Source organism: Aedes albopictus, chromosome 2 (genome assembly GCF_035046485.1).
Source record: "Aedes albopictus strain Foshan chromosome 2, AalbF5, whole genome shotgun sequence".
Lineage (NCBI taxonomy): Eukaryota > Metazoa > Arthropoda > Insecta > Diptera > Culicidae > Aedes > Aedes albopictus.
In genome coordinates this window covers 297,810,231-297,833,622 of record NC_085137.1, presented here as the reverse complement: position 1 = coordinate 297,833,622, position 23,392 = coordinate 297,810,231, and the positions used below count along the sequence as shown (strand labels likewise).

Below are 23,392 nucleotides of genomic sequence, written 5' to 3'. Positions count from 1 at the left end.
TAAACATTATACCAACGATTGACAAAGCTTCCTAGGAATACCAAAACATTGGGCTGTTAATTCAGTTTAACTCTCGTTTCACCATGAAACGTTTTCAAATTCACCGACAAGATACCAGTATATTAATAACGTGCTTAAAAACAAAAAAAAACGGTGCCAAACACTTAGAAAGTTTATGGAATCAACGCTCACGGCGTGCCACATTTTTACTTGTATTCGAGTAGCAGGTAGAACTATGAAATATTAAACTACGGTAATTGACATTCCTCTCGATGAAATGTTGTCAAATGTGGAGCGGACCTGGTGTGATGGTTAGAACACTTGACAACCACGCCGAAGACTTGGGATCGAATCCCACTCCCGATAAACTCACAAAATTTGAGTTCTTTCTTCGGAAGGGAAGTAAAGTGTGGGTCCCGAGATGAACTAGCCTAGGGCTAAAAATCTCGTTAATACAGATAAAACAAAATGTTGCCAAGTTTTCAGAGAAGTTGCTTGAATATTTATTGTACTTTTGGAATTTGTGAAACTCATGACGCCGTTCGACACTAGTTCGCATCATGGGATGAGAAAAAAAATAGGGGTTTGGGACCCTAGAAACTCTAATGCGTATATCAATTGAACACCCTAAGTTCTCAATTCAAACTTCGGTCTTTAACTGTGAAGTCCAATATTTTTTCGAAAATTCTTTCACTATGACACTTCTAGGGTTCCAAAACCCTGTTCTTTTTTTTCTCATCTCATAATACGATTTTTTTTTTAATTTTGTTTAGCAGTGTTATTATTTGTTTAAGATATGAAGAACACCGTATGCCAATATTCCCATATATGAGCTAATTCTATGAAAATATAGGGAAATCTTCAACCAGTTAAAACTTTGGTTTCCCTCGATAAAACATTTTCAAATTTTCGGAGGAGATACTAGAATAGTATATCTTTTGAACGCCGGGTATGAGTTTGAAGTACATTTTTGTTTGTTAATAGTGGTATCAGGCACACCGTGCGTGCATATTTACTCATATAAGAAAATCCTAGAGGAATGGCTCAAAATCTTCAAATCACAAAAACTTTTGTTTCCCTCGATGAAAGATTTTCAAATTTTCAGAGGAGATACTAGAATAGTTTATCTTTCGAATACCGGGTGCCATTTGGGTGGACATTTTCATTTGTTAATAACGGTTTTTGGCACACCGTGAGTGACAAAAGCTATTATCACAAGTGTAGACCTGAAGCTATGGTCTCCGGAGTAGTGTTGTTGATCTGGAATATCTCAAACTATCTAGAAATGAGTTATGATGTGCCAGGGGGGTTACAGATTACAGTTTAAAGTTCATTGTGAGAATAACTACTGTTACTATCAAGAGCTTAACTTCAGCATAACGACCCTCGATGTCCCAAAGGTTCATAATAATATATAGTAGACTTCAGGTTGGTCCAGTCACCGCGATTGATTATGAAACGTTACTCAGTATGTCAGAAATAGCTGATGTTACGAGTGTATACCTGAAGTTTGGCTGACCTGAAACATTCCCATAGTGACTCTAAATGACATTTGAAATTTTAGGACCTTCACGGATCTCAGCAGATTATGCTATGCTATTATTTATGGTGAAAGCACATCAAGTTATTCTTGTAGATTTGAAAGACTTCATTATAGAACAGTTTGGACGACCTTGAATGTCGCAAAGGTTTATGATAAACTAATAGACTTCAGTTTGGTCCAGTAACTGCGGTTGATTATGCAGCGTTACTCAGTATAACAGATATGGATCCTGTTACGAGTGTAGACCTGAAGTCCTGAACTCCAAGGTAGTTTGGCTGAGCTGGAATACCCCTGTAGTGATTTCAAGATTTCAAGAGCAGATTATGCATTACTATTATTTATGGCGAAAACAAATAAAGTTTTTCTTGTTGATTTGAAAGACTTTACTATATAACAGTTTGGACGAACCTGAATGTCCCAAAGGTTTATAATAAAAAAGTAGATTCAGATTGGTCCAGTAGCCACGGATTAGTATGCAATGTTACTCAGTATAGCAGATATGGCTGTTGTTACGAGTGTAGACCTGAAGTCCTGAACTCCAAGGTAGTTTGGCTGATCTGGAATATCTGAAGTATCTCTAAATGACATTTGAGATGTCAAGAGCTTCACGAATCCCAGTAGGTTATGCAATGCTATTATTTGTGGCGAAAATACGTAAGATTATTCTTGTAGATTTGAAGGATTTTACTATAGGACAGTTTGGATGGAACACCTAGAGCATCCCAGAATATAAAACATCTTTTGACTTTCTTGACGACGGCTTAATGAATTCATATAAACGTAACCCACATCCAATTTCAGCTTTTAGAACAACTGGTATGTCAATTATTTCATTTTTTCTAATTTCATGGTGTTCAGGATGTTAGGTTATCAATGAAGTCCCAAATACACATATTCCCATTTTTTCGCTAAAAGAGGACTTAATTTGCAACAACTTTGCCGAAGACAGTATTCTGGTTTATCGAATGGATGGATTTCTACAGGCGTTTCTATGTTGGGGTCATATATGACCCCTCCGGCTCCAAAGGGTTAAACTGTTTATCCAAGCATTCAATCAAGTAGGTACAGTAGGTATTGCTGTGTGCGTTCAAGATGCAAACGGTGCCCAAATGCGCTCCAAACGCGATAACACAATGTTACCAAGGGCAACTTAGCACCCATAGTCAAAACTATCGCCATCCTAGGATTCAAAAGCTCCCACTGACATCGGGTTACTTATTAGAAAATCTTACCGCATTTGGTGCTCCCGCATTTGATATTTGCATTTCGAATGCACACAGCACAATTTGTAAGGGTTTCTCAGAAATTTCTCAAAAAAATTCGACTGAAATTCCTTCAAAGATTCATTTTGCAATTGCATTTGCAATTTGCAAATCTTGCATAAATTCTATCATGAATATATCTCAGAATTCGCCGAAGAATTTCAGGAAATCCATCGAAAATTCATTCAACAATTTCACCAAGAACTCCTGCAGACATTTCTCCAAGGATTTCTTCAAGAGTTCCTTCAATGATCCTTTCAGGAGTTGCTCCAAAAATGTCTTCTGGAATATTATAAAAAAACACTACACCATCTTCAGTCAGAGGCTGCACAGACTGAACATTACTAACACGAGACAACGGACAACATAAATAACACCCAGTGGCCCAATGGCGAATTGTCCGTTTGACGAAAAGTTTTCCCCGATTGGGGTGGGAATCGAACCCGCACTCCGTAGTTTACGAAACGCCTAGGGGACTGACACCGCTAACCGCACGGCCACGAAGCCCACAAATATTCTCATGCATTTGAGGATTTTTTTCTATGATATTATGATATTTCCGAAAATTTCCTCGGTGGATTTTCAGGAACTCAGGAACGGGTGTATTTATTATGTTTTCAGTTCAAAACCGAATAAGCGACATTTTTTCTTTTACCTCCGCTGCTTTCGTCTTACGTTAAACACAATGTCGGAAGTGGGGCGCTGTATTGTACACCTGGTATTGTATACAGCGCTTCACACGATAAAAAAAAACTGCAAGATCATGTAAACTGATTGGCATTTGGATTCGCACTACTGTTCACAATACATTCGATACCAGTTGAATATTAGTTGGAAAAGAACATCCAATGCCTCTTGAATATTAATGGAACTTCACTTCAATTCGTTTTTGAAAATGTTTTGATTTCAAAACAAGAATAAAAAAGTTAAACCCACACCCAGATTCGATACCAGAACCCTGAGAGTCATGGTCATCTTTTCTAGCACCACACTACTTCACATTTGTTGTTAGAGAGGTACGAATAAAAGTAAAACACTTTCTATCAGCTGTCATCTATATTCACTTTCATGTCCAAAGCACTCATTATCAAAACAACAACTTTCCACTTTGGATCGCACTGCTTTGTACATTATAGTGCTAATCGAAGTGATTTTTAGTTGATTTCTCTGGTGGGTTTGTCTTGGTTCCCAAGTCAACACTGACAGTATTGCGAATTCAAAGGAAAAGCATTTTGGATCATGTTGATTAGGATGTTGAATAGTTGAGGGATTTTTGCCTTGAATCGAGCGTGTAGATTTTTTTACCGTGTATCGAATGTATTGAACAGTAGTGCGAATTCAAATGAAAATCAGTTTACGTGATCGGGCAGGTTTTTCTGTAGGGGAACAAAGTCCAAAATGCCAAGATGGGGTAAAATGGCCCAACTCATAAAATCATTCCTGAATGGGACTTGATCATTGATATAGGTAAATGGTGTCAAGATATGTTTGCATCAAACATTCTTCTAGAAGCTAGGCCACCAAACCCACGGAAAATCCTTTGATTTCCCAATGAAAATTGGCAACTTCCGGTTTTTCGTACTTGCAATTAAGGTTTTCTGGTGATTTTATTACCAGCCAAGTGTTTCCAACGAGATTGAGGCACACATGGAGACGCATGGTTGTTGATCTCTAAGCTTTCCATGTTAGGGGTCATGCAAACATTACGATCATCGTTTTGCGGGGAGGGAGGTAATACTCCATTTATTGAGTATACGAAAAAAGCGGGACAGAGGGGGGAAAAGGAGTCGGAAATGCCCGAAAACTGATGGACGTAATTTTTGAATGTTTTCATGAAGTGGCATCTTACCCGATGGCAGATAGTCGTTTTGCACCACTTCCGTTTTACGAATCAGTTTTTAAAATCGCTGAAAATCGATGAAAATGCAATAGTTTTGTGAATATTTTTGCTGAAGTATCGAGCAAATATTGTCTAGTTGCTGTTACCACTTTGGAAGCCTAACAAATGAGGCTAATTATCATTGAAAACGATGAATGTTTGAAAAATGGCATTTTACCCCACTTGACCCTATAGTAAATCTAATGCTCTATACAGCGCACTACTTCCGCCGTTATGTTTAACGCATAGGAAAGACAGCGGAAGTCAATGAAGTTACTTCCGACACCAATTTAGTGCTAAATCCACAATAGATCTGTTGGTCTCTCGTAGCTATGATGATTGCGTGCACAACCGCTTTGGTTGACAAGCTTTGGAATTACATTGTATCTTTTTGTGAGAAATATTTTTTTTTTCGAAATGCCAAATAAAAAATCGAACCTTATACTCTGTACATTTCATATATGACGAATTTCGCACCAACTCGTCTTCGGGGTTGGCAGCACCCCCTCAGAATGTTATGAAATTTTGTAGGTTTCAAGACTTTACCTTTTCAAGCAACTTTGCGTATTTTGTTTTTTCAAAATTAACCTAGACTAACATTTAAAAAGAGTCAAAGTTCTTTAACCGTTTTTTTTTTCACAAAAAATAACTCGAATATGATAAGATGTACAAAAAAGTGATGTATGGGTGACATTTAGAGAACTGTCCAAGCTTTCATGAAAAAATATTTTAAAAATTCTAAATATATTTTTACACGCTTAAAAATATATTTTTAAAATTAAAAGTCAATTTACAGAAAATGCCCACTTTTTTATGTTTTGAATTTTTTTTCCAAGAAAGTCAATATTGTTGCCTAACTTTCCCCCATACATCACAAGATGGGCACTTTTAAGAAAAAAAAGTTTTTCTAACAAAAACTTTTTCATGTTAGTTTTTTTAGCGTGTTGCGCATTAGCCGTTTTTTTCACAAAAAATATAACTCGAATATGATAAGTTGTACAAAAAAGTGATGTATGGGGGACTTTTAGGGAATTGTCCAAGCTTTCAAGAAAACATATTTAAAAAATATAAAAAAATGTTTTACACGCTAAAAAATATCTTTTCAAAATTAAAAGTCAATTTACAGAAAAAGCCCACTTTTTTATGTTTTGAGTTTTTTTTCCCAAGAAAGACAATATAGTTGCCTAACTTTCCTCCATACATCACAAGATGGGCACTTTTAAGGAAAAAATTTTTTTCTAAAAAAAACTTTCATTTTATTTTTTTTTGCGTGTTGTGCATTAACTCGTACAGTAATGTATCCAGAATCCTAATGACAATCCATTAAAACTTTATGGTCTCAAATACTTTTTTAATATCTTAACGTGCTTGACATTGAAAACGTGCTTGATATTGGAAAGGGCTCAAGACAAATTTGCTTTTAGGGTTTTATATCAATGAAAACGCTTGTGTATTGATGAAATATGTACATATATATATGTGTATTCAATTATTTTCTTTTCTACAATATATACATCCTTCTTTTATACATTCTATTGTAACATTTTTTGAATATTAGATCTTTAGTCTATCTGAAACAAAGTAAACTTTTTTGGATTATCTTTTGAATTCGAAAACTTCTTCGCTTCAATTTGATTTTCAGAAATTGGCACAAATGAATGAAATTTTTGTGTACCAGGTATTGTTTTTACGTGACTGTATGTGTATAGTTCTTCAAGTTCATCCGTCATTTTTGCATATTGTTCATTTGAAATAAAGCAGAAATTCAATTTTGTTATATGTATATCTGACTGTTTAACTGCCCAGTCATACAGTTCTCGAGAAGTTGTGATTGTGTTTCCATAATCTCGAGCAAGACTTGCTCGTTTTGCCATTCGCTTGAGAGTACCTCCAACAGCGTCACATGGACCTTTGCCATGTGAAGTTGCGAAGAAGTGCCATTCTGCTTCCAATCCATAATTGGACCGAAAACTGCACAAACTGGCAAATTTTTTTTTGTTCTTATAATGAGCTGCTACTCCATCTGACATGAAAGTAATTTTTGAGAAATCAATCGATTGTTTAATGAAATCCAGCAGTTTTGATATAAATAACTGAACTGCTGTTGTATCGTGTGTAAGTACTTCAGATATTATTATAAAGCTCAAGTTTTCCAACTTATTTTCTTTTCTGTAGTACACTTCAAAGGGGTGAATGGTAGCCTGAGAATTATTCCAATGGTAACCTTGAGCTGAATTTTGAATGATAAATGAATAATTTTCTGAAAAGTCACAAATTGTTAATACTTCACCCTGTTTAAGAGATTCTTTTTTATCCCGCAAAAATGAGGATTGTTTTTTATAAATGAAATCCTGATTTATAAGCTTATCAACTTTTTATATAAAATACGGAACAAACTCGTCTATAGTCTTAGTAATAGTTTCCAAATTGCATCGATCAGTGGTTAGCCATTGTTGAAATAAAACCGATTCTTTATCATTCGCTTCTAATAATGATGTTAGTTCACTGGTTCTAGGCACACAATAATACAATTTCAGCAAACAGAATGCTGTTTTAAGCATTCAGATATCAAAACAAGCTGAGAAACAGGTTCTATTCCAGTTGGGATGTAACGCCAAGAAAAAGAAGGCACCCAATCAAACAAAGTAGTAATGCCCATTGAGTGTTATTAAATGGGTATAAGGATTCTTGATACATCCTGTACGAGTTAATGCGCAACACGCTAAAAAAAAATAACATGAAAAAGTTTTTGTTAGAAAAACTTTTTTTCCTTAAAAGTGCCCATCTTGTGATGTATGGAGGAAAGTTAGGCAACAATATTGACTTTCTTAGGAAAAAATTTCAAAACATAAAAAAGTGGGCATTTTCTGTAAATTGACTTTTAATTTTAAAAATATATTTTTTAGCGTGTAAAAATGTATTTAGAATTTTTTAAATATTTTTTTATGAAAGCTTGGACAATTCTCTAAAAGTCCCCCATACAACACTTTTCTATAGGTCTTGTCATTTTTGAGTTACATCGATTTTAAAAAATTCTTCGAAAAAAAGTTAGGCCCTCTTCAAATGTTACTCTTGAAAATTTTCGAAAATTTAAGTATGCAAAGTTGCTTATAAAAACCTAGTCTTTATGCCCACCAAGTTTCATTCGATTCTGAGAGGGTGTTGCCAACCACTGGTCGAGTTGGCGCGAAATTCGTCATATGTAATGCCTATGATATTATCGAATGATCAATGATTTCCATTCCTAGGTCGCTCAACGTCAGCAAATGTTGAAGCAAAAGCAAATGAAATCACCTTCGCCAGTAGCCAGTCCTCCCCCCAACAGCTCCGTGGTGGTCACATCGAACAATCCCAACAATTTAACCAACATCAAGGTGGGTAATTCTACAATCTCGATAAAGCCTGGCACACTGCCCACGAACACGGTCATTACGACTACTAATCCCCATGAGATGAATCCACCCCCACTGGCACCGTTGAGTCAGAATCCGAACGCAATGATGAAACCTTTGGCGGGTAATAAGATGCTGGCCGACCTGTTGGATAAGAAAACAAATGATCCTCCGGTGTTTGCCATTGGAGAGACTACCGTGAAACGTAAAAGTGATGTAGATGCGACGGAACCTCCAGCAAAGAAGTTGGATTTCAGTGAGACGGAGGAGATCAAGGTAACTCCGAAGGCTGCCGATTTGTACGCTGAGCTGGCTGGATCTATCTTGGAAGATGAAGATATGGAAGATATCGAAATGAAGCCCAAAGAAGAGCCAAAGATAAACGTACAGCCGGCTCCAGCACAGCAAGTGATCACTATGCCAATGCAGCGACAAATCATCGTAGCTCCCAACAATCCGCAATCGATGATGCTTTCACCCGGTAGTTCCGGTCAACATCTGACCGCTCAAACAACTGCCACCATAAAAACTGACAGTGGCTATCAGACAGTTCCGATTCTTTTACAACACAATCAGAATCAAATTCAAATTCAGAAAACGGCTCCCGTAATGACACCCACGGTCATCTCAAACCCTCAGCAAACCACACAATACATCCTGGCCACCAATCAACAGGGTCAAACCTACGTGGTTGCTCAGCAGCCGCAACCGCAACCTCAGATGCAACAAACCGTCCTGCTAACCCAAAACCCTCAAACCGGAGCCCAACAGAAGACCATCATTATTTTGCAACAGCAACCGACGCAACAGGCCGGTTCGCAGCAAATTCAAACTCAGCAAATTTCCGCACAACCTCAACAGCACGCCCCGCAGAAAGTGTTCGTCAATCAACAAGGGCAACAGATCATTATGACCCAGGTTCCGCGTCAGGTGCAGCATCAGGTGAGTCATAGCTACATCCACGATGTTCCCTTTCCTCAAAGCTAATCGTTCAAGGCGATGACCGACAGACTCATTTACTATTTTGTTATTATGTTTCCAGTTCAAAACCGAATTAGCGACATTTTTTCTTTGACTTCCGCTGCTTTTGCCTTGCGTTAAACACAATGTCGGAAGTGGGGCGCTGTATAGAGCACCAGGTGTACAATACAGCGCCCCACTTCCGACATTGTGTTTAACGCAGGGCAAAAGCAGCGGAAGTCAAAGAAAAAATGTCGCTAATTCGGTTTTGAACTGGAAACATAATACATCAACAGGGTAATACAATCACCATCGATGGTTCATCGCAACAAATTATTAAAACCAGTCAACAGCCAACGCAGATAATTCAACAACAAGCGCATCCTCAGATACAGCAAATTATACAACCAGGTGGCGGGCAGACATTCCAAATCATCCAGCAACCAGCCCAGCAAACCACGACTCAGCCTACACAACAAATTGTAATTCAATCGCAACCTCCACAACCCCAACAACAGCAGATTGTTATACAACAACAGCCTTCTCAGCAAATGCAACCACAAATAATCTCCCAGCAAATTATACAACCAGCAACGCAACAACAACCACAGGTAGTTCAGAAAATAATTCAACAAAAACTCGTGCACGCACCCTCTCAACAACAGCAGCAGCCGCAAAAAATAACGGTTCAAAAGCAACCCGTCTCTCACAGCCCTGGCACCATAACAGTCACTAAACAAACAGCAACTAAATCGTCTCCACAGGTCGGCCAACTCCCCACGAAAACCATCATCGTTCAGCAACAACCGGCGACAGCCGGCGGAACACCCCAAAAACAAATCATCCAAGTTCTTCAGCAAAAAATATCATCTCCGGCAGCATCGCAGTCACCTGTTCTACAAAAAACGCAGATAGTCCATGCACCCGGAACACATCCGGGTAAACAAACAGTTGCACAGTCTCAATCTTCGGTTGGGTCCCACACTACTTCAGTAACTAGCAAGACAGCCACCCAGACATCAGACTCATCCAAGTTCGCCACAAAACCGGTTGTTGCGCCATCGACAGAAGCATCGACCGTTTCTTCGAGACCTTCTACCCCGGCACCTGTCATACAGGCCAAACCTGCAGCTATGACCACCGCCACACCAACGGCCACGTCATCAGCAACACCTACAACGTCCACAGCTGGCCAACCGACAGCGTCGGTCCCCGTAGCCGGTTCCAACAGCACCATCCAGATGATTCCGGCTATGGACCCGTCCAAGGCCATCGACGAGGACGTAGACCCGAGCTGGCCGTGGGTGTGCGACTGGCGTGGCTGTCCCCGGAAGAAGTACGCATCGGCCAACGAGGTGTACATCCACGCCTGTGCCGTTCACTGTCCGGATACGATCGACTCGGCGGCCGATATCTACTGTCAATGGGGCCCTGGGCCGAACTTGTGTGACAACCTCCCGCGGAAACGGTTCTCGCTGATGACGCACATCTTCGATCGGCACTGCACTAGCGATGTAAGTGGATGCAATTGTCAATTCCGGCAATGCTTAGAGCAGAAAATTAATGTTTTACTATGCATTGCCTCTTTACTATTCTCGTCACTCCATTTTACGGTACCCTCAGTGTACCAACCAGTAGCCGCTCATGTTCCATTAGTCACTCGCGAGAATAGAAATGAAGTTTACTTGCAAAAATACAACTTTTTTATCACGGATATTCAAAATATGCGTTCCGAATCACATTTGTACGAATAGGATTGCACATATTAATGCCAATAAACATAAGTTTCATGGCGGTGAGCGGCTATCGGAACACGAGCGGCTACTGGTACATTGACGGTATATACGTACTAAAGAATCCTTCTCTTTTCGCATCTAGGCTTTCAAGCAGGCCGTACAGCGACGTTTGTCGAACACTTCTACATCCACTACCCAACAAGCATACCCCGTGACCTTGGTCCGACAACCGACCACCACCAGCAGCAGCAACAACAGCAATAGTAGTGCACCGGGATCGTCGGCATCGTCAACGACATCGGAATCGTCGGCCTCTAGCTCGCCAGCGTTACCTGCGGCTCCGCAGCCACAAGGTCCCGGAGTTTTGTCGTCTGCAGGGCCCGCTGCACTGCATGCCATCAAAAGACATGCAATCGATTGGATTAACGCTAAGGAATTTCAGGTAATTTTGTTTGTTTAATTCATGAATTATACTTGAATTATTTACCGAGCACATTTTTTTCTACTTATATTTGCACAGGACGACATTGAAGGACCGGTAACGAAAAGTATTCGGCTAACTTCGGCACTGATTTTACGTAATCTGGTTGTTTATAGCAACTCTGCGAGAAGGTAAAGCTCTTTATCTAAAACGTAAAAAATGCCTAATTTTAAATTTCAATATTTGTTCTTTTTAATTTCAGAGCTCTACGGGCATATGAGCCTCACCTGGCGGGAGTTGCAATGAACAATGTCGAATCGAGTCGCACCATTTCCCAGGTATTATTCGAAATGAACGATGCGCAACCGAATTATTAATATGGGTTGATGCAGATTGAATCGTGACATTAAAATATACATAACCTAAAAGTTTTATCTGTTATGATCTAAGATTCGCACATTTTTTCCAATAAAGCATTTAAAAAGGTAAATAACAAAACTTCTGGGAAATGTCTGGTTTTATCACATTATTTTTTTAATTTAGGTTTGCCAAATAGTGTATCGAGATCGAGAACTTCGTGAAATACTGTACAGTATCTCCTAGGTTGCCCCATCTCACGCTTCGAATGGTCCCTAGATGACAAATATAACAAGATGAGATGAATGGTATGCAACGAGGCAGCTAAAGCATAGCTCAACCGCATGGAGTCTCGAAATCAAAATATTCTCGCGGTGTCTAAGAGGTAACAATGTAAGCGTAATTTAGGATTCGGGCGCTTGAGATAAGGTAAGTTGAACATAATGTTGTAACATTACGTTTACATCTGAATGTGACACGCACCTTTCTATTGTATCACATTGCTTGGGAACAGCTCGCTGACGTGGTGTACGTTTTGGGTCAAAAATGATCTTAATCCAAAGAAAAAAAGCGCAGTAGGCGTTTCCGTGTGCAGACGTGTTTTGATCTGCTCGTCCCATTTGCTTCGTGTTCGTCAGCATTTTTTTTTTTTTGCGATTCCGCTTACGGTTTGGCCGGTACTACGCCATCCGGATGGGTTTTCCGCGTATAAAAGAGTGTTAGTTTCTGTGCTAGGTTCTATGTAAATTTAGATAATGAGGAAGTGATTTGATATCGGGATAAAGACGGAAGATGCTTTGCAAATTCAGTTACGCGGTGCTAGACTTTTTCCAAGAAAAAGAAAAACGTTTTACGGTCGGTAGCGCTACGCCATCCGGAGGTGATTTCGTGTCTAGTGTGTGATTGGGTGTGGGTTGCCAGCAGTTCGGTTAACTTTCGGTGTACGGGGCTGTTCGGGCTAGTTTGGAAGTTAACCATCAATGTTAACTTTTTTCCCGATCAGCCTAGATAGCTGTGTAGTGTCGGTAGCGGTTGTCTCAATTGGCTAAGAATAACACTACGGATCGCCTGATCCAGTGGTAAGAGTCCACTAAACAGGTGACCCCTAATTCATGGTGTTATGCGGCTTTATGTTTACCGTGCCAAAGAATGAATGGTTAGGGGGGTCTAATAAAAACCTAACCACAAACGGAGCCTGTGGAGAATTAGGGCGTCCTCCACGGTTGTCCGACATTTCGCGGTAAACCATTTCGCGGCGACCCATTCCGCGGTGAGCCATTCCGCGGTGTGTACTGTTTCGCGATATGACATTTCGCGGTGTATACCATTTCGCGGTGTACCGTTTTGCGGTTTTCTTTTCGGCGGTGTCATTTTGTCTTTCAACAACTTGATTGTTTTTTAAGCTTTCTTAGAGAAAACTCATACACTATTTACCAGCAGTTTTCATATTTGCTATTTCAAACAAATGGATACACAAACAAGGCCATAGAAGGATTAATTTATTCTATCAAATATTTACGGTTGGCCCGTCATTTCCGGGAAAACCATTTCCCAAAATGCCGAATTTCAGAGAAATTCACTTCCCAGAATACATCATATCTCGAAAGATACTTTACAGTTTTCAATCTATCATTCATGTGTGGCAATAGCATAATGATAGATGATTATATCTATATATGTATGTAATACATAATTGGTTTAATTTAAATTTTTAATGACATTCTTGGATTTTTTTTTCAATGTAAGGATTTTTTACAAATACAGTAGACGTTCGATAACTGCAACATGTTTACGTTTCACCTACCGAATGAAATTCGTTAACTGCAACGACTGACAGACGTCAACGACTTGTCAGTGGGTCTGAAAGTGATCTAAATTGCATTCAAAAGTGCATCGCTATGCTGCTGTCGTCTGCTTTGACAGAAATTTGACGGATAGCGGTGCGATAACAGCAAAACTGTTGCACTTATCGGACTTGCAGTTAAAAAGCATTGCAGTTAAAGCGTTTGCACCGAGCGAACGTCTACTGTAGTATATTCTTCCTTCTTATTAAATAGGCTATTATTTCGAGTTATCTTTTCGAAACAATTGGTGGCACAATCAATCTGATAATGTTTTCATCAGGCATTTTCCCTTCTTTCAAACATAGGCTATTCTTTCTAGTTATACTGGTCAAATAGTTGTTGGCATTAGGCTGTTAATATTTTCATGGTATATTTTCCCTTCTTTAAGGACAGACTTGTTAGAATCCCAAGATGGCCGCCACAATGGCCGACTTTGGTACCTACTCACGATTTCGAGGGCACAAATCTCTTCGTAAACAAAACCAGCGCATTTGATCTTCTTATTTTAAGCTTATTACAAGTGAGCAAGAACAGAATAATAAAATGCACTGTTGTTTGAAGCTTGCTTCTTGAGATTTGTGCGTTTCAAGTTCTCATGCACTCTTGAAGCGGGATTTCAAGACGTTTGTCCTTAACGCATAGGCCGTTCTTTCGAATTACATTTAACAAAAGCTAATTGACATCAAGCAGTTAACTTTTTCATCGAACAATTTACTTTCTTTCAAACGGTTGTGCTGCTTTTCTTGGAATGCCATTTCCCGAATGGCACTTTTCCCCAAATGACCCATTCCCCCGAATCACACCCTTCTTTATTTTATAGGCGGTTCTTTCAAGTTCTATCACTCCTCAGACCTGCTGAAACACTGCTGAATGAAGAATGGTTTTCGGGGAAACGGGTCATTCGGCTTGTTATTCGGGGAATTTACTTTCTGGGAAACGACATTCGGGGAAAAGTAGCACAATCCTTTCAAACACACCACGGTGTAGTTTGAAACAACTAACACGTTTGTTGAATTGAAAACTATAGTACTAGCAAACTATTTATAAATAACAAGTTGTTATTAAATTTTGTTGCAATAAACCAAAAAATGTCGTTTGAAATAAATGGGTGAGTTTGATTGTTTTTACATTCAGAAATTCTTTTATTGGTTCGTATTGTTTGGGAACAGTACATGTTCTATATTCCATGCTTGTTGATTCATTTGTAATGATTATTATTATTGTAAATATTAAGAGAGATATGAGTTTATATTCCTGTATTTCTATGTGGGTTTAGATTCGTTATGAATTCTGAAATATACGTCCTTTGTGGGTAAAAACGGCCAAATGGTACGTACCGCAAAATGGTACCGACCGCGAAAATGTTAACCGCGAAATGGTCCAAACCGCGGAATGACGTACCGCAAAATGGTACAAACCGCGAAATGTAATACCGCCAAATAGGACACCGTGAAATGGGTTACCGCGAAGTGGTTTACCGCGAAATGTTATACAATCTACCTATATGGGTTCGCCTAATGCGTTTTCACAATTGGCGTTTTTCAACTGACACCGATATGGGTCGTCGTTGATGTATCGTTTTTGTGCTGTGTTTCCTGTAGTTTGGGTAGTGGCTATGGCAAGGAAACCTCAGATCAATTTTCAGCGTAAAAACCCAAATTAATCCACCTAGAGGTGATAGTGCCTTTCTCGTCGTATATGTTCTCACGATCTTTCCGTCGACGTAAGTCAAATTGTTCCTGAATCCTGATATTTTTTAAGAAAAGCAAGCATTTTCTCAAAGCCATCATTGAATTGACTTAAAACTTATTGATGGCACATACTCCGACGTTGTGTTCAGCAGGGAATGAAATTATCAGCAAATTGAGACGCAAAACGGCGTTTTTCGAGCAACCGATTTTTTCTGTTTTTACTTTTCCTGTGAGAAATGTTTATCGGTCGTTGCTGTTTGTCTCCGATTAAAGATAGCCGAAAACTGGAAATCGTTCTTTTCATTTTTGCTATCCAACTTTATCGCCTGCAAAGTTATCGCGATAATTATCAGAAGGCAAATAACAAAAATTTGCCGCTAACGGGATTCGAGCCTAGACCCTCCACAAAAATGTGTATGAGCGCGCACCATAACCACTCGACCCCACAAGCTGCTCGAGAGAGGACAGAAATTTTATACATAAAAGCTACAGCCGGGGACGACGGGACTACGGAAAGGCGAACAAAGAGCAGAAAGCAAACCAGGCAACTTTTCATTGCTGATGATAATCGTTTTTCGGCGCTGCGGAAAGAGCGAAAATACATTCTCGGCAGAAACCCGGATCTGAATTTATCGCACGTCTTTTTTCGCCGATAATGCGTGTGGGAGAGTTTTCTACTATCGCGATCGTGATCGATAATTTCATTCCCTGGTGTTCAGTGTAAAATCAGAGCTGAATAATATCAGATTTCTCAGTTGACTGCTTGAGTACCTTCACTAGCATTGGGAGCTGATCAATATCAAGACGATACTAACTACTAAGATATAACTTTTTACACATTCACATTCACGATAAAGTTTTTTCTGAACATTCTAGGTTATATTTTATTGACCGTTAAAAACAAGAACGTAGTGAGTATAGTGAGACGTCTGTTTGTATGTGGGTTTATTATGTCAAGATTTTGTTCTCTTACACATATTTATCGCTTGCATAGATTTTATTTACTTTCGTAGTTCCGGCGAAGCATCAAAAGCTGGTTATGCAACCCTACCAGTAGTCTCTAATGTGGTATGAGCCTATTTTCTAGTTAACCGTTCCTCAGATTATTAAAAAAGCCGTGATGTGATGTGTCGCATGGTACATTTGGTTACTTTCCGGAACAGGTTCCGGAACACCACCGGGTCTCCCAAATATAGTCTGAGGCAATATCATTGCAAACGTACATCAGGTTACCTAAAAACACCACGATTTGATTTATCTTATGCATGGGTACAAATCACTTTTACATTTGACCACTTCCACTGGGGCACCCAGAACTAGTTTCGGGACACTACCGGTTGTCTAAAATATGGTCTGAGGCTATGTTCTTAAGAATCGATCATCGTGTTATCAAAAAAGGGTCTCCAGTTGGCCTAGTGGTTAAGGCTATGAATCGCCAATCCGGAAACGGTAGGTTTGATTCCCGTTCCGGTCGGGAACATTTTCTCGACTTCTTGAGCATAGTGTATCATTGAACTTGCCTCACAATATACAAATTCATGCAATGGCGGGCAAAGAAAACCCTTCAATTATTAACTGTGGATGTGCTCTAAAGAACACTAAGTAGAAGAGAGGCAGGCCAAGTTCCAATGCGAACGTCGAGCTATAAAGAAGAAGAAGAAGTTGTCAAAAAAGCTGCTATTCGATGTACTGTCAAACCCCGCGTATTCATCACTCTTTAATAAGACACTTTTTAACTTGTACCCCGCTCATTCGAAATTTGTTGAATTGAAAAAATGATCAAATGACACAGTGTAATACACTGTAAATACGAATGATACGATATTGTGATTTTACTTACACCCGCAGCGGCTCCTCGTGCAGCTGCTACTTCCGAAAGTTCTAATTTGGTGCATTTCGACACCTGATCCGTTTGGTGATCAACCGCAGTGAACCTCGGAAGCCAACAATCGTAAAATGTACAAGCTATCAATTCGTACCACCACAATATCTGTAAGATTTGTGTTCAAAAACAAATCATACAATCTAAACAAAACTAAAATAGAGTTAGTTTACCGAATTGAAAGTTTACACAGGTAATTTGACAGCAATCATTGTCGAATTAGCGTGGTTTTATGGTACGACACGCATAGATTTGATTCAATTTCACATTTACAACTTTCGGTTCACATTTTACCACTTACACAGCGCAACATTTTTTTTTGTCTCAAGAGCAAACTTATGTGTCTCCGAAGGATTTTGGGCCGCTAAATCCGAATCCGGGCTCAGATTTGCTCCAACACGTCACAATTTTGAGTTATACCTCAATTTATAGGGCAAAATATGCGATTTTGGACTTTTTTTAACTGCAAGCCATTAAGCATGGAAATATTTTTTTTTTAAGCATTCAAAAGGTTAATTGGTCAATTAACATCTAAATTAACGGCTCCAGCAAAATATTTCGTTTTACCTAATCAAATTTCATAGGTTTCTGAAATTCTCCACAATTTTTGTTTAGCTGTGTTACCGATTGTCCCTGATGTGGTCTTAGACTAGTTTCATGCAAATTATTAATCAGTTCTCCTAAAAAGTCGCAAATTGATGTAATGCATGTATGGGTTTGGTTCATTCGTGCATTTCGCCAGTTCCGGATATAAAAAAAGCCACGATTTGATATGTCCCTTGCATGGGTTTAAATAACTTTTATACTTTGCAACCTCCGGCGGAACATCTGGAACCGGTTCCGATATGGTCTGAGAATGCTTTCCTGCTTACTGTTCATCAGGTTATTGAAAAAGCTGTGATTTGATATGTCACATGCATGGTTTTATTTCAATTTTATATTTGGCCACTTCCGACGGGACACGCGGAACCGGTTCCGGGACACAACTAGTTCAGATATGGTCTGAGAATATTATCCTGCTTACTGTTCATCAGGATATCAAAAAAGCCACTATTTGATATGTCGCATGCATGGGTTTGGTTAACTTTAATACTTGGCCACTTCCGGCGGGACATTTGCAACCGGTTCTGGAACACTACCGGTTCCGATATGGTCTGAGAATGTTTTCCTGCTTACTGTTCACCACGTTATCGAAAAAGCCGCGGTTTGATATGTCGCATACATGGGTTTAGTTCACTTTTATGTTTGGTCACTTCCGGCGGGACACCCGGAACCGGTTCCGGGACACTACCGGTTCAGATATGGTCTGAGGCTATTTTTCTACTTACCATTTATCAAGTTATCGAAAATGCCGTAGTTTGATGTGCCGCATGGATGGGTTTGTAGCGTTTTCATATCTGGCCCCTTCCTGGGGTACCGGTCCGGAACACCTAAATGGCCATAACTCCGGAATGGATGGACCGATCTGAACCATTTTCAATAGGAAACAATGGGACCAGATTCCGCGTCGAATGAACCGTCGGTCAATAAAATCGGTTGAGGTTTACTGCCAAAAAGTGATGTGAGTTTTTTTGTACACACACATACACACACACACACACATACACACACACAGACTTCACCTCAATTCGTCGAGCTGAGTCGATTGGTATATAAGACTTGACACCTCCGGAGGCTCTATCAAATTTTCGTTTTTGGAGTGAACATATAGCCTTTCGGTACACCTTGGTGTACGAGAAAGGCAAAAAACGTGTGGATCTACTTCAAAAATTTCAGCTTTGTTTTTTTCATTATAGATGAAGTGTCGTGCCTCAAGCATGCTATATTTTAGAATAACGTTAACAGTATGTTTCAACCTTTCCTTATGGATGCCTTCAAGCAAGCTCTTGTTTTCAGCATCTTTTTGCTGATATTTGGCAGTATTGCTACGATCATTATATCATCTGAAGTAGCTCCAACATTGATTTGAGATGCTTCAGTTTGATTGAATACTTAGGCAGTACTGTTCATGGTTAACTTAACATAGAATTGCACCTAACGCAACTCTGCATGAGCAGAATTTGTCATGAGTTGACTGATTGGCATGTGGCAGATGAGGAATCTCCATTTGACCTTCTTTGCACTTTTGAGTGTTCCTTCGCAAACTTTGCGTATTCAGGCGTCCCTGCTCAACAAACTAGGGCACCTGTAGGAATTGGTTGCGATCACATTTTATGGATAACTCACTTCCATTGCTACTCCAAGAGAGTTTCATTGTGGTTTTGTTATTACAACGCCCTTCATTGCCGTGAGGTGCCCATATTTCGTGCACTTAAGAATTCTCGAAGTTTGATAAACGACTGAAATTTTACCATAAAGTATATCAGATTAATTACTTCAATAATATTTAGTGCTGGCACAGTAGCTCCCAAGAAAAATATTAATTTGGCAACTCAACATTATACAAGATAGTTACAGCATTAGTTTTGATTCGTTTGGAAGTGCCAAATTTCGTGCACGGGTTCCAAATTTCGTTCAAAATGGGTCCAAATTTCGCTCACTCTAAAAGACGTAGAATTCGCCTAAATGTGTTAATTTCCAAACCGTAGCATACTCGTATGATACCCATAAAACCATAACGTGTAGATAAAATCGATGTACGTGGCGAAATATGAGTGAATATTTGCTGTTTCCCATGTTTGTCCCGGATGTTTACATTAACAAAAATCCTTCTGTAGTTTTAAGGGTTATTATTTTTAACGTTTGTTTTGCTATTTAATTGACATCTTAATTAAACTTTTGGATTAGGATACAATAAGGAGGTCATTGTCATACAGGATCACTAAAATTTTTGTCAAAATATTCATTGGTTACGTATATGGGATACCTTATAATTGTTAACAATTTCTAAATAAAATCAAGTTTTCCTATAATTTTCATAGCAAAATGAACTAAGATAAAAACTTTTAAACACATGGAAACCATGAAGAAATATGTACTCTTTAATACGCCCATGTTTGAAAAATATTTTAATAGTAGTTTACGCAACAAGGTGCAGAATGAAGATTTTTACAGCACGAGTCGTACGACGAGTGCTGGAAAAATCGAGTTCTGCACCGAGTAGCGTACAACGTTTTTTGCAATTTCATAAATTACCCTTGAGGATAGTTTTCAACAAAACTTTTTCATCTAACTGCACACTGATGTTCATAGCCAATGTTTAAGAAAAATTGATCATAATAGGTTATACTGTGCAGTTGTCACAATTTTTCAAAACTGCGTCCAGGAAGCATCAAGAAGTTGACCAAAACTGAAAACAGTGCTGTAATGGTTCATTACGCAACGCAAATCAGTGCTGTAATGAATCATTACAGCACTGTTTATTAGGTGTGGGAAAGTAGGCCTTTTCCTGTCAGATTTGCGTGAGGTAAAACAGCCTATTACGATGAGAAATTGCAAAAAAATAATTTCAAATGTTTAGGAACCAAACACCAAAAAAGGTGCTACATATTAAAAACCGTATTTAAGATAAATTAATAAAAAAACTTAACACTGTTAGAACATTTTTCAAAACATTTTTTTGTCGATGAAGGCATATATACCTACCTTTATGATAGGTACAAATACTATGTACTTAAAAACAATTTCATGCTTAAAACATGATATTTTCTAAAAATTATCATTTGTCAAATAATTCAATTTTCACAAAATGTCTCTTAATTTATAAGTTAATATTTTTTTCGTGCTTGTCCGACGAACCAACCAACTCCTGAAGACCTTATCCAGCCATAAAAGTACTATTTTGAAAATAAAATTTGATTGAATGTGATTGAAAGCAATTGAAAGAAAATTATATCCTTAAAAAACGGCCTCTGGCGCGTGGACGATTTCGACATCCATATGTTCAACGTTATATTTCCGAAGGTATTTGCATGGAATCAGTCTATGTTCCTTTGCCATTATAAGATTAGTGGCTCTACTATACTATCCAAAAGATACATGTGAGGTTAATCAGTTCGAAGTAGGTGAACGATGACTTTGAAAACTGTCGCATTTTTTCATGGGTCATACTGTAGTTGTTTAAAGTCGTAGGAAAAATAGGATTAAAACTTTATATATTTCAGGGAGCAGGCACGTGATTACGTGATCACGTGAAAAGCATATAGGGTAAGTGTACCAATTATGGCTATAGTACCAATTATTCGCCATAGTATATTTTTCACTCTTTAACGAAGAAAATCAACAAGAAATAAATTGTGAACAACAGATCACGTTCGCAAAAGATGGTTGCACTCATTTAAACCCCACATTTTGATCAAATTGGCTGATACAAATTTTATTTTGACTTTTTGTCTCCCCCCCCCCCCCCCCTTCAAAAATTTTTGGCTGGATTTGGCATTTTGAGGGGGCAGATAAAAAAAAAATATTTATCAAAATATCGGGTCTTGCCAAAAATTCTTTAACAAATCCGATGAGTTTTTAATATTTTTCAGATTAAATGCTTTATTATTTTTATCCCCCCCCCCCCTCGACCATCCAAAGAGTGGTGGGACAAAAAGTAAAATAAATATTTGTAACGGCCTGGTAGAAATAAAAAAAAATCCTTAAAATTTCGGCTTCCTTGCACCCTTTTTCGTCATAGTGTACCAGTTATGGCTAGTCCCCATTGGCGTATCTAGGATTTTTTCCTAGGGAGTGCCTAGGGGGTGCCAGTTTCAGTGCCTTCCAGGTTGTTTTTTTGTAAATGGAAATATCGATCCACCCTCAATTTCTCAGTCGCGGGAAAAATGGGTCCTAAATTTGCGCACTATATTTTAGAGAATAGATTTTTTGGAAAATTCGATCCGTTGTACTGATTTAACATTTTCCACGCCATGGAGGTATGAAAACTCGATAAATTGATTGCGTATAATACATGGAATTTTATTTTCAGTTTGAACTTAACAATCATCGCGACAACCCCTTTGTTGTATGGATTGAAAACAATCAGGTCCGTTAGAATGCATTTTCAAGGGCAATTATTAGAAGTGTAAAATTCTTTTACAGGGAAATTACAATTAGAATAATCGAGTCTGGTTTGTACGTGTAATACAAGAAATTTATGTCAATTTCTTGATTTTGCTTTGGCTGACCAAGCCATGTGGGAAATTACACTGTTGAAAATGCTTTGACATCCATGTGCACAACAGAACATGTGCTCGATGAACAAATTGAGATTTGAAATTATGAAAAGAAATCCACGTACTCCGGTGAGACTCGAACTCACGACTCCCAATTCGCTAGACGGGCGCTTCTATTCCTTCAAGCTACGGAGTCACTCGACTATCTCCGTCGCCAGCAGGCCTAGAACTGAACTCGATTCCACAATCGCACATGGTTATCTTCTTTTCACAATCCAAACCCCCTTCGGATGGGATTAGATGAACATCTAACACATTGTCTGTTGTGCACATGTATGTCAAAGCGGGAGAGGAAGTTATTTTTAATTGTCGAGAGCTTCGGGCACTGCCTTCCAATCACTTATTGGTATGGCAATTAGTGTGCAGTCGGACTCTCGACGGGTCGGTCCTCGGCCGACCGAATACGGTAAGGGTGACCGTAGCACCTTACAAATGTCAATTTCTTGATTTTGCTTTGGCTGACCAAGCCATGTGGGAAATTACACTGTTGAAAATGCTTTGACATCCATGTGCACAACAGAACATGTGCTCGATGAACAAATTGAGATTTGAAATTATGAAAAGAAATCCACGTACTCCGGTGAGACTCGAACTCACGACTCCCAATTCGCTAGACGGGCGCTTCTATTCCTTCAAGCTACGGAGTCACTCGACTATCTCCGTCGCCAGCAGGCCTAGAACTGAACTCGATTCCACAATCGCACATGGTTATCTTCTTTTCACAATCCAAACCCCCTTCGGATGGGATTAGATGAACATCTAACACATTGTCTGTTGTGCACATGTATGTCAAAGCGGGAGAGGAAGTTATTTTTAATTGTCGAGAGCTTCGGGCACTGCCTTCCAATCACTTATTGGTATGGCAATTAGTGTGCAGTCGGACTCTCGACGGGTCGGTCCTCGGCCGACCGAATACGGTAAGGGTGACCGTAGCACCTTACAAATGTCAATTTCTTGATTTTGCTTTGGCTGACCAAGCCATGTGGAAAATTACACTGTTGAAAATGCTTTGACATCCATGTGCACAACAGAACATGTGCTCGATGAACAAATTGAGATTTGAAATTATGAAAAGAAATCCACGTACTCCGGTGAGACTCGAACTCACGACTCCCAATTCGCTAGACGGGCGCTTCTATTCCTTCAAGCTACGGAGTCACTCGACTATCTCCGTCGCCAGCAGGCCTAGAACTGAACTCGATTCCACAATCGCACATGGTTATCTTCTTTTCACAATCCAAACCCCCTTCGGATGGGATTAGATGA

The 23,392-nt window shown here is 39.1% G+C and overlaps 1 protein-coding gene across 5 annotated transcripts in view; it reads left to right on the top strand.

The window, feature by feature from the left end:
• Nucleotides 1–11,678, top strand: part of LOC115254257 (AT-rich interactive domain-containing protein 2-like) — a 46,010-nt gene extending 34,332 nt beyond the window's left edge. For 4 of the 5 annotated variants that reach the window (XM_062852123.1, XM_062852122.1, XM_062852121.1 and 1 more), the window contains 5 exons: nt 7,933–9,018; nt 9,333–10,550; nt 10,915–11,214; nt 11,293–11,384; nt 11,456–11,678. In XM_062852123.1, the coding sequence (XP_062708107.1) occupies nt 7,933–9,018; nt 9,333–10,550; nt 10,915–11,214; nt 11,293–11,384; nt 11,456–11,570 (2,811 nt within the window). In that variant the 3' untranslated portion in view covers nt 11,571–11,678. The remainder of the gene's footprint in view (nt 1–7,932; nt 9,019–9,332; nt 10,551–10,914; nt 11,215–11,292; nt 11,385–11,455) is intronic. The other variant, XM_029879650.2, reaches the window with a different exon arrangement.
• Nucleotides 11,679–23,392: the final 11,714 nt, after the last annotated feature.